Here is a 12,426-nt window from a genome sequence, read left to right as displayed (position 1 = left end):
GCGGTTCATTTTCCGACTCTGGTTCTTGACTCTACCAGAAAGTCTTGTCTAAGTTGATCAATTTACCTCAAATTATAGAGTTTGATCCATGCTTACGAGCTTTTATGAACCTTCACACATTTGATCCGGCATACACATCAAACTTGCTACCATAGAATACCAATTGGGAAAGAGAGAGACCTTAAAAGAGAATCAATAAGAGTGTTTGTTGGCAGTTTCACTCATATGATAAAAAGATTCAACAGAATTACCTTGCTATAAATATATATGGACTACATTACATGCAAAAAAAAATTTGCTGACCAAAGTACATGCTCCAAAATGTCATTAATATGACATCCTTGCTATAATGAACTATGAGTCATAGCACACCAATCATGATCCTTAAAATGCATATTCCATAATCCGTAAACAAATAACTTTAGTTGAATACGAATGGACACACAATAGTCTTATTGCATAACTGTCAAAGTCATTTCTTCTATGCAACGGTCAAATTAGAACAATTAGAGAGTATAAAATGGTATACTGCAGATCTAGTGAGTTGTTTCCATTTCAAAAGTAAAACATATTCAGATCAAGAAACGTTGTAAAGAAAAAAAAGACCAAAACTAAGTACCTTGAAATTGATTAAAACTACTGTAGAACTTGAATCAAGCCTTCTTCTTCTTGGATTTGAGCATCACAAACCCAATAAAGACGCACAGGAAGCAGAGTAGCATCACAAGAGCACATACAGGAATGAGAATGGCATATTCTTGAGGAAGGAAGTACTTGTGGATGAAGTGCTCAGTGTCCACAAATGGCTGAAAGACCATAATAAAATAATATGTGAATGGGGTATATTTATTCAATCTCAAAAAAGCGTATGGAAAACAAATTGAATGAAAGTGAACTGACCAAGATGATGACCCAAAAAGTATAGTAAGTGAAAACGGACAAGCTGATTAAGGATAACAGAAAACCAACAGCTCTGTCTGCTAACTCCATTGTAGGATTTGTGGATTTTGGTGCCTGTAACACAAATTCTGCAAATTAGCATTTTCATACATAACTAACATTTCAAGAGGGAAAAAAAAAAAATTACAATAAATTAAAAGAACATTCCCACTCAGCTCCCTCTCCCCCACCCCGCCCCCTCTCTCTCAGCTCAAAACAAGAGTTCCTAGGCAAGAGCACCAAGAAGGGAGGCATCTCCTTTTAGTCATAAAAAAAGTCTGTGGCAACCTCATCCTACTTAAAGAGCTATGTTACATGGCATACATGGAATCAGTATGTGCCTTGGGTGTGGGTAACCAGGTATTTATCCAAATGTGTCAAATCCCGAAACAAAAGAACATAGGGATATTGCTGAATATTCATATTTAGACAATTACTTGTTTTGAAGAAATAATATAATCAATTTGAGTTATTGGATATGTCTTTTTTAGGTGCACGCCTAACCAAAAGTATCTGACATATATCCCATACCCATGTTTGAGTATTATTTGTCCAACACGGGTTCCCCACCTACTTTTGAAGAGTCTATGTAACATAACTAAAAAGTGCAGATCCACATAAATTATATAAAGCATCCAAGTAATATGTATAAAGTGTTAAACTTTTATTACCCAAGACCAAAAAATCAACACCACAAACCAATCTCAAGTATTTACCATTAAATTATTAGCAATGAACACAGTGATGGAGATAGGATTTTGTTTCGGGGGGCACATTGAATTTAACAGAATAATATTTTTTCCAACTAACTTGATAAATATAGGTTGTTTTCCCACAAAAATAAAAAAAATAGAACCAAAATATCAATTGATAATATTCCATTGAATAGTTCTCATATTTTGAAAGCATTACATTATACACCAAATATTTCTCCATAACTGATTTTATATAATCAACTTTACGATGCAAACAACTTGGAGGGCTGAATGTATAGTTTAATAGACAATTTATTAACCTAACAACACTCACGACACAAGGTTCTTGCATCATATCAACATTTAAGATAAAAGGTCCCTACAATGAAGTTATGAACTGAAGTATGTAAAAAACATAACACGAATTAGATCCTGATCAAGCTATCGATTATAAAAAAAGAACATGAATTAAAACCAACTCCTGATCAAGCTATAGATTATCAAAAAGAACATGAATTAGATCCTGTAGCTATCGATTATTAATAAAGAACCTTAATTAGGTCCACTCAATAACTTATGCTGTTAAAAGCATAAAAGTCATGACACATGAACTATCATAAAATGAAAACACAATGAAATCCTTCACTGTTATAGGTAATATACTATAGAATATTAATGACAAGACCAACAAGTCAATGGCCTAGCGGTATCAGGCCCCTAATTTCCAATGGGAGGTCAGGGGTTCAAGTTTCAGTTGAGGCATGTGTGAGTGAGTACCAACTAAGGAAAAAAAAAAAAAAAAATCAATGACAAGAAATAAAATAAAATAAATTGCTAAATATCCAATGAAAACACAATGAAATCCTTCAAGGAAAAAAATAAAGAGCAACATTACATCGAACACCAATTACTTAGCCAAAAAAAAAAATCATCGAACACCAATACTACCAAAAATAAATAAATAAATTCAAATAGGAACAATTCAAATATGCCATTGTTTGGACACTACTATCTTTTATATTACTACATGTAAGTGTCACTGCTGGAATTTTTCACTTCTAAACCAGCATGATCCATCTGGCGATCTCTGAATTAAACCCAATTTCAGGCTACACAATGGAGGTAATCAAGGAAAAAAGAGAAACCAACCAGGTTTTTCTGCAGATGAACAATTACCCTAGAGATTTATTACAAATATTCAACTTTGTAAACTGTCACAAGAAAATTTGAAAAAAACCAACACATGAGGAAGATATAGAGTTGAGTCTTGGGCTATGAATGGATGAAAATTTGAAGTGAAATTTTTGGATGAGAAAAATTCCATGGACACAAATGCAAAAACCTGATATAAAATTCATATAAGATCCTTTTTTTTTTTTTTTTTTTCTTAAAACTAATTGTATACAAGAAAGGAATGCAATTTTTTTGAAGAGAATCAAAAAAAAAAAAATGAAGAAGAAGAAGAAGAGTAAAAAAGAAAACCCAACAGCATGGGAGAGATCTTTAGAAAGAAGAATTTTAGGGTTTTCAATTTTAAGAGAAGAAGAAAGAGAAAGAGGAAGAAACGAAGATGTACCCTACCTATGACTATGGGGTCACCAGTTGCCGATGATGAGACCTTTGAAGTGGTCACTGGCAACTGAGGTGAACCGTGAAAATCGAGCATCAATCTTCTCTCATATACTTGCAGAGGAAGAGAGAAGTGAGAACATTGATATTCTCCTTCTCGTGGCTTTATACAATCGAGTTTTGGTAATACTAGTGAAGGTGCACCATTATGTTTTACATTGGCAATAATCCAACATTTAAAGAACAACTGAGGGGCATTTACATGGGGCATTTTTGTAATTTCACAAACTTATGTATATAAAACTAAAAAAAGAAGTAATGATTGATATCCTAGTCCACATTCCAAGCAGTTTGGGGACAAGCTAGCAGATCATAATAGGCACAAATACCATAATTCCAAGCTTAAAGCCCATTGCCCAGGTTTTCCAGGACATTTCCATAATTCACAATTTACTGTGCTTAGAAGGAAAAGCGAGTTGTTAGCTATTAAGCATGGTTATTAAAGGCTCAAGGCGCACTAAGGTCCCAAAATCTTCTAAAACATAAGTGCAAGATGCTTCATAAGGCGTGAGCCTGAGCGGATTAAGATGCAAGAGGAAGATGCGCATAAAGATTGAACCTGAGTGGGATTAAGATGCTTATCCAATAAAAAAGCGTATTAAATATACTAACAATTGAAAAACAAGATTAAATATGTAACACAAACTAATAAAATTCAAAGTGAAGAAACTTTTAGGTATTCAATTCACATGATTAGCAAGATGAATGTACATATTGAGTATGATTTATTTATTCATTTATTTTTATCTATTTACTATTGAGGATGATTTTTACACCATATCAACGAAGAGGATTAGCTAAATTGATAAGACATATATCATTGCAATATGCATCTGCATCAATTATGTAAAAATACCATTACAATGTGCAATAAAAGGTTACAATCCTATAAATATTAAACATGCATCATATTTATCATATGCATTTAGAATCAAACATTAGAAACATTCAAAGCAAATAGTCAACTAAGTCTGATCTCTCAAGTTCAATTCCTAAGGAGCGCAAGGGCCTTATTTACACATTCATAGACGCTTTACTAATCGAGAGAGAGAGAGAAAAAAAAAAAAACAAACAAACAAACACCATGGCCTCCCAATGCCAAATACGGAGTATATGATCTAGATGAAAAAGCCTGAAAATAAGCAGAGTACTTCCAATATCCACCCCCAATATTCATAAACCAAATTCATTAAGAAAATTGAAAGAAACCCAGAAACGATCCTAGCAAAATTTTAACTGTTTTAACAATCAAACATTAACATGCTCCCAATTGCTATGAGTAATCGGTTTGAAGTTGGAAGATTAGTTTTAGACTGTTGGGTGGGAGAGAGCAGAGCAGCTCCGAAAAGGGTTGCAGCCCAAATGGCACACTTTCCCTTAGTTTCTCCGCATGATCAAACTACTCTTTACAAATTATACAAACACCACCCCCCCCCCCCCCCCCCCCCCCCCCCCCCCCTCACACACACACATCTCTCTCTCTCATCTTTTCTGAGGCCTTTTGATCCGATCATGCCTCTTTCATCTTATTTCTATCTCCAACTATGAGCAACACAGTCGTTCCAATTGAGGCAATTGCTATGCTATCAACAGAAACAACAATGATTGAACAATTTAACGACAAATAGGTAGATTTACCTGAAACTCGTGCTTTCAAATTGATATTTCAGTTTACAATTGTCATCGTCATCTCTCTCCCCTTCTTCTTCTTCTTCTTCTTCGTCGTCGTCGTCTGATTTGCCCAAATTAGGGTTTCTTTCGTCTTTCTCTTTCGACAATTGCAATGATAAAAGACTAATGTTGCTAAAAATAAAATAAAAAATAAAAATAAAGACTAATAAGAAAATATAAGAAATCCACCAAAATATAATAAAGTACAAGTATAATTTTTAGATATTTAGAATTACTAGAAAAAATCGGCACATGGTATAATGCTTCATGTAAAATGAAAATTAATAATACAAATAAATTGTAATATATAAATGGTGTTCATTTATTTTTAGGTTGAGTGAGAACTTGAATATGTTAATTTAAATTTGATCTGATTATATGAATATATATTAAAATTTGGTAATTCGTCACTTTAATAAATTGAATATGAATTACAGATTAAATTTATACATATATATTTAATAAATTACAAGGTATTTGATTAATATATTTTCATTGGAAGATTCAATTGTTACTCATTAAAACATTTATTTATTTTTTTTTTATGTGATTTCAAGGAACTCAATTAAGTTAATTCAAAATTTTCGTGTTTTTCCAAAGATTTAATCATTTATACATTAGAATATTTTCGTGACTTAAAAGATAGATTAACCTAGAAAAGAAATTTTAGAGTGAAAAGACATTAATGTCCCAATGTTCTAATAATATATTATAGGATAAATTGCACTGACACTCCGTGAGGTTTCGGTCAATGCCACTCAGATATTGGTCAAAGGATTTCTGGACAATGACATTCCCTAAGGTTTCAAAAAATTTCATTAACACCCCATTCACACGCAAAATGACCATTTAATCCTTAGACTTGTCAATAACCATTAAATTTACCTAAATAAGCATTTCTAGCTAATTTTATAGGACCAAAATAGCCTCGCCATCTCAAGCTAATACCCACACTTGCCCCCACCACAACCCATAGCCAACACCCCTCTTATTTCATTTCTCTATTCCTTCTTTACCCATAAAAAACCCCAACCACCAGTTTGAGCCTCGACCTCAACCTTCACTAAACTCTCACTCAAATTCACCACTAATAGATTAAAAACTTCCTACAAAATCTGGAAACAAGCAAAACAACATGATTGATCTTTCAGCTTTGTGAACAAGATTATAGTTTTTCATTTCAATCTCAACCGCTCGCGCTACTCGTCGGACCTCCTAGTGACGACAACAACTTTACGCCATCCGGCCCGCCATCCACCCAACGTCGGCCACTCCATCCTCTAGCGCGGTGGCTTCCCCCTCCATAAACTGACCCACAGCTCCATCCCAACACTAGTCGCGCTGCATCTGTGCCCGCGCCAGCTGCACTTACTCTAATGACCGCTTCTACTGCAACACCAGCAACGGCCTCCAGATGGTGGAGATGTTAGTGGTTTCGGTTATTTGCTATCTTTTTCCTTGATCTGATTTTTTTCATCTCCGATTTGAACTTTCAAGAGTTCTGAGACTGATTTCTTTTTAGCCTATACTGCGGCGGTGGTGTAGAGGTGGTGGGTGGAGAACAACCAGTTAGAGGTGGATGGTTTGGGTGGACCAGTGGTTGTGGTAGGTTAGATCAGTGAGTCACGTAGAGGAGGGGGGTCAGGTAGTGAGTTTGAGAGTAGCATTGGTTGTGGCGGCAGTGGGTTGTGGTGGCGATGGTGGCGGCAGGGAGTTGTGGTGGTGCTTCTGATGAGAAAGAAAGAGAAGGTATGGTGATGGGTGGTGTTTGGGAAGAAGGAGACAGAGAGGGTATGGTGTGGTGGGTTGGAGAGAGAGGGTATGGTGAGTTAGAGAGAAGGTTATTTTAGTCCTTCAAAATTTAGTTTATAGGGTTATTTTGTAATTTACAATTTTTTTTTGTATTTGTTGACTAATTCAAAGGTTAAAATGGTCATTTTTTCGGGTAGAGGGGTGTGTATGATGACTTTTGAAACTTTAGGGGTATCAATGTAAACTAGTGCGTTGATTGTCCACTGAGTGGCATTAACCCAAACCTCAGGGGTGTAAGTGCAATTTACCCTATATTATATTAAGAATATTTGTTTACTTGAAAAGTCAAATTTTGCCTTCCATCTTTAGTCAGATGCCTTTACATTTTCTCTCTCTCATCGCTCTCTTTGATTACATATGTAAAAATTTATGTATCATCGCTTCTATTCCTTCTGTTGTGTCTTCGCCACCAAATACAATAGTAAAGTTGTTGTCGAATCCGACAACTGCCGCTCATTCGCCATTGAAGTCGACTCTACCACCTTCCTAACTGATATACAAGGCTACTTGCTCCCTCGTCGCGACCTTATCTATAAGGTCACTCAAATCTTCCAATCCTCATCATTAGAATATTTCATTGATCCTTCTAACTACCTCCAAACCCTAACTCTAACCCCCTTCGAAAAAATTTGTTTACCTATTTGTATAACTACACATATATATCATATATATAATATATGTTTATATACATATACGGGGAAGTAACGGGAATGAATAGGAGTGACCCAGGACATGCAAGAAATAGAAGCAATTGAAAGCCCAAGGCCAAGGACGATGCAAGAACCCGAACTTGAGGAACCTAAGTGCATACTCGATTAAATCTTCTTAACCATATTGAACCCGACAAACAAGATGAAGACAAAGAATTAGGGTTGTTACTATTGGGGGTTGTTGCTATTGGTGATGGTGGTGGAGGTCGGCAATTGTGGTGGTTATGTGGAGGTAGCAATGGTGTGGTAGAGGTTAACCATGGTAAAAATAAATACTACATAAATAGAGAATGGGTATTAGGTAATTAACTTAACTTTATAAGGGCATTTTAGTACATTGCTAGTGGTTCTTTTTGTCATTTTATTATAACACCTAAGGTTAGTTTTGTCTTTTACCTTCCAAAAATTACCAGTTAAAACTTAAAGATATCTCTTAAGCGTTGCATATGCACCTTCAATCCTTAAAGTGACACGATTTTCAAAATGTGTATATTTCTTTATCCATGCATCTACAAATCATTTTTTTTTTTTTTTTTTTTTTATAAATGGCAGCCATATGCTTTTGATATAGTTTAAAATAGATGCTTATCATTTATTCTGAATTTCAAAATGATTCCAAACTTCATCAAATGTTTATTCATCATAAGAGTTTATCAATTTTGTCCATATAGAAAGAAATGTATCCCAATCATCTTTCTCTTTAAAGTGATGCTTACAACTTGAAAGAATATTCTTCTCAATGTGTCATACATATAAAAGATGTGCAACTCTTGGGAAGATATCTTGAATAGCTTTCATTAGTGCTAACTATCTATTGGATAGAATCACCCAAGGATGCTTATCACCACCAGTAATTTTCTTGAACTTTTCCAAATTAACCCCAAATATAATACTCTTCTTCTTCTTTTTAAGGAAGGCAAAATAAGAATAAAATGAATTGTTGAAACTTGACACTCGAATAATATCAAGCAATGACATCTTGTATTTATTTGTTTTATAAGTACAATCCATTATAAAGACATATATATATAACTTTTTGTTAACGTAATTGAAGAAAGATGTGCAAAAAATAAATGAGTGAAACTATTATCCTTGTCGTGCTCAATATCAAAAGTAAAACCACATTGACTTAGTTTTTCAAGCAATGCTTGAATCATTGTATGACCCATCAAACTCTCTTTCATGATTTTAGCCTTTGTGTTGTACAGGTTCTTACTTAAAGATTTGAATTACTTTGTCGATAAGATGAAGGTATTTGTCGCGATGGTATTTGTAATACCTCTTCCTAATTTTCAGAGGATTTATTTTTATTTATTTTATTTACATTAATTGATTATTGGGCTAATTATATTTATTTAAATTGTTATTGTGTTATTTGTTTAGTTGTTGATTTCATTAACTTGGTTTATTTGCTTATTTGATTAGATTTAATTAATTAGATTACTTTATTTCATTTATGTGCAATTAAATTGTTGATTTTTGTGTTACGTGGTTTACTCGCTTGTGGTTCATTTTATTTGCTTGTAACTTGTTATTATGTGTTTAATTAATTGTGTTTATTGATAAATTGTTTAATGTATTTATTTTAATTTTAATGGGTTGGGTTTTAGTATCATTGGACCACAGGACTTGAGTTTAGCTTATGTGAGGGACTTGTTGGGCTATGTTGGGATTAAAGTCCATGTATTATATTATATGTATTTTATTTTATTTTATATGATTTTATTATTTATATATATATTTAGGGTTATTATTATTATGTTTAGTATCATACGTATAATTAAGAGAGAGAGAGAGAGAATTGAAAGGCAAAGAGGGAGAAGGCAAACCAACCATCTAGGGCTATAAGAGTTGGAGAAGAAGATTCGGAAGGCTTGTGACATCATTTTCGTTACGAAAACTTAATGCAAGTCACAACTTTACTCTTTCCCTTTGAATTTATAAACTTTTCATCTTTGCGGAACTTTAGGGTTAATAATTGAAGATTAATCATGACTAGACATAGGTGTAAAAGCATGGAATTCGATTATATATGTGTATCAATGTTTTCAGATCAATAGATATGTTTGTACATTTATAATTTTAAATCTAAACCTATATATGTGTAATGATGATTTCGAATCTATATGTAAGTGTACGTATATATACGTATATATATATATGCGGTTAGGTATATATGTATATATATGTCTATATAAGTTTGTATCTATATGTATATATATGTTCATAAGGCTTGATTTTGCTTGCTTAATATTGGGATTATCGTTTAGATACGTATTATCAACTGTTGGACATGTTTTTGCATCACTAGTACTTCTAATCGGGCAAAATTAGATCTGAAACCCGAAGTCGCACAACAGATCTCGTGTTTAGGATGAACACGACCGGTGATGTGGATAATGCAATTGATTGCATTGATATCGCGTCATCAACACGATCGGTCGAGCCTTTGATGTGAACGATGGGACCAAGTTGGTGTAGTTTTTAGAATTCAAAAAAATATTCTAAGTGTGGGGATGCAAACGGTCACGCCCAACGCAATCGGTCTCGATGCGAACGTACCAACCCTTGTGTGACCGGTCGCGCTGTAGAGATGAGTGCTCGTATTAGACATTAATTAACTGAGTTAAGTCTACGTTTAAGTGATGTGATAATTGATACTAATCAAGCTGGATTGTTTATTGCGTATTAACGAATGATATTGACTAATTATTCCTATTAATGATGTATGATAATAATCATGTTTATGTTTAGTGAATGACATTAATTAGTTTTTCCTACAAAGGATATATGATATTAATCATGCTTATGTATGATGATGTTATAAGAATTTAATTAATGAATGTATATGATGGATTTATGTGAGCTGGCTGGCTAATAAGTTGAGTCTCACATATATTGTGCCATTATCAGGATATAGCTATGATGTGTGGATTTAAGGGAGCTGGCTAATAAGTGTAGATTCACTTATGAGGTGCCATTGTTAGATATGGTTATGAGATGTGTGAGTAAGCTAACTAATAAATTTAGACTCATTTATATCGTGTCATTGTTAGATATGACTCTGTAGTTAATATTATATATGTATAGAACCTGATACGAGTTGATTTGTGGCCTTGGGATCAATGTCTAGGACTGAGGCGTATATTGCCGAAAATGTGTAGTTGGTATATGAGATTTGTTTCCCGGGTAGGATGTAGGGGACGTTTTACCACTTTATGTGCGATTTATAAGTGATACCCTCTATCTGGTTGAGGCTTCCCTATGCTTAGTGACGTCTATTAATGCGTATATTTATGTATGACTATTTAGCTATTGCTTGAGTTTTAGATAGAGATGGTTTGTTTATTAGTTCTCTGATTGGGTCGTAGTAGAGAGGACTTGCTCGTGGGTTTAACCCACTATTGTTAATATTTTTCAGGTTCACATCAGTTCAGTCTTAGAGTTGTGTTCGTGCTGATCAGAGCCAGTCTTCATCACTTCCCCGGATAATTCGATGTAGGATATTACTTTATTTGTTTATTTATTACAATAGGAGATTTATTATTTCATATTATGGGATTATTTAGGAGTCATTAATTTATGGATTTCCAAGTTGTAAATTGGAGATTAATTTTACTATACAGTTGTGTACGATTGGAAGTTTATTTATATTATGTTTTTTTAAGGGCAAATTCCATAAAACCCTCGCTACTTTTAAATTTTGATCATAAACTCCCAACCTATTTAAAAAAAAAAAAAAAAACCCCTACACTTTAAAAAGTGATCACATTGCCCCAACATTCATACCCAACCCGTACGTGAACCGAGCTGTGAAATGACAAATGCAACCTTACTATTCTTTAATGTTAAATTAAAAATAAAAAATATTTTCTCTAAAATTACAAAAATACCCTCATCTTCTTCACCCCCTCACTTTTAGCAGACCCACTAAAATTCCAACCCCACATCTTCGACAATCTCTCTTTCTAATAGAAGCATCACCGATCTACCATCTACCATAAGCCCTCCATCAAATCTTCTCAAACCTCCCTTTCCGTTAAATCATCATCTGCCATTAGTTTCCAAATTCTTTAACCACATTCTCACCTTACACTCCTTCATACACCTCATAACCACCTGACCAAACCTCCACCTCCTCACTCTCCGTTACCCCTATCACCACCGTTACCGCCAGGCGTCCCCAAATCCCACCTTCCATGTCTTCGATCCGGACCAGAATCAATGGCTCAGATTCCCCCTTCATTTTCTTCCCATATGTTCCCTTCAACCCGTTGCTTCCTCTCTCAGACTCATTTATCTCTAGGCAAACTCCCCCGATTTTAAAAAATCGCTCGTCACTAGTAACCCTTTGACTTAGCAGTACCGAGTATTGCCCCAACTCGGATCTGTATGGTCGCATCATGGGTCAGTCCTAGTCAGCTCACCAAACCGAGTCCTCGTCTTCACTAAACTCGGGGCTCTGCATTTCTCAGGTCGGTCCTGGTCGGCTCACCCAACAAATCAATTAACTCTTTTGAGTGTTAGTTTTATAATTGTGAAAGATGCATATGGAACTATCATGAAAGACTTGTCGTCATACCCTTTTTTTATTTTTTCGTATATACAAAGGGGTGAGACAAAAGGGGTAAGAGTTTGAGACAGAGAAGGGTGATGATGAAGAAGACAATGGTATTGTTGTAATTTCATAAAAAATAGTTTGCAGTTTTAAATTTAACATTAAATAGTAAGGTTAAATTTATCATTTCACAACTCGGTTAATGGGTCGGGTATGGATATTGGGACAATGTGATCACTTTTATTTTTTTATTTTTTAAAATAGGTTAGGGGTTTATGATCAAAATATAAAAGTAATGGGGATTTTATGGAATTAGCCTTTTTTTTAACCGAGAATATATTATCAAATGAATTATTTATTAGACAGCTTTACATTCAACGTATTTATTATTATTTTCAAAATTTTGTGCTTG

General features: G+C 34.2%; 1 protein-coding gene across 1 annotated transcript; it reads right to left on the bottom strand.

Moving 5' to 3' along the window:
- Window positions 1-401: 401 nt before the first annotated feature.
- Window positions 402-5,066, bottom strand: LOC132303573 (dolichol-phosphate mannose synthase subunit 2). Its single transcript, XM_059800870.1, has 3 exons — window positions 4,902-5,066; window positions 901-1,014; window positions 402-806 (listed from the first exon to the last, which is right to left on the bottom strand). Exons 2-3 carry the CDS (start codon window positions 988-990, stop codon window positions 654-656), a joined length of 243 nt encoding a protein of 80 aa, XP_059656853.1. The 5' UTR covers window positions 991-1,014; window positions 4,902-5,066; the 3' UTR covers window positions 402-653.
- Window positions 5,067-12,426: the final 7,360 nt, after the last annotated feature.

Source organism: Cornus florida, unplaced genomic scaffold, assembly GCF_030987335.1.
Source record: "Cornus florida cultivar Cherokee Brave unplaced genomic scaffold, ASM3098733v1 CherokeeBrave_3.0.0_Hap2_Chr04, whole genome shotgun sequence".
Classification (NCBI taxonomy): Eukaryota; Viridiplantae; Streptophyta; class Magnoliopsida; order Cornales; family Cornaceae; genus Cornus; species Cornus florida.
Note: the sequence above shows the minus strand (reverse complement) of the source record. Positions and strands in the feature narration are given on the sequence as shown.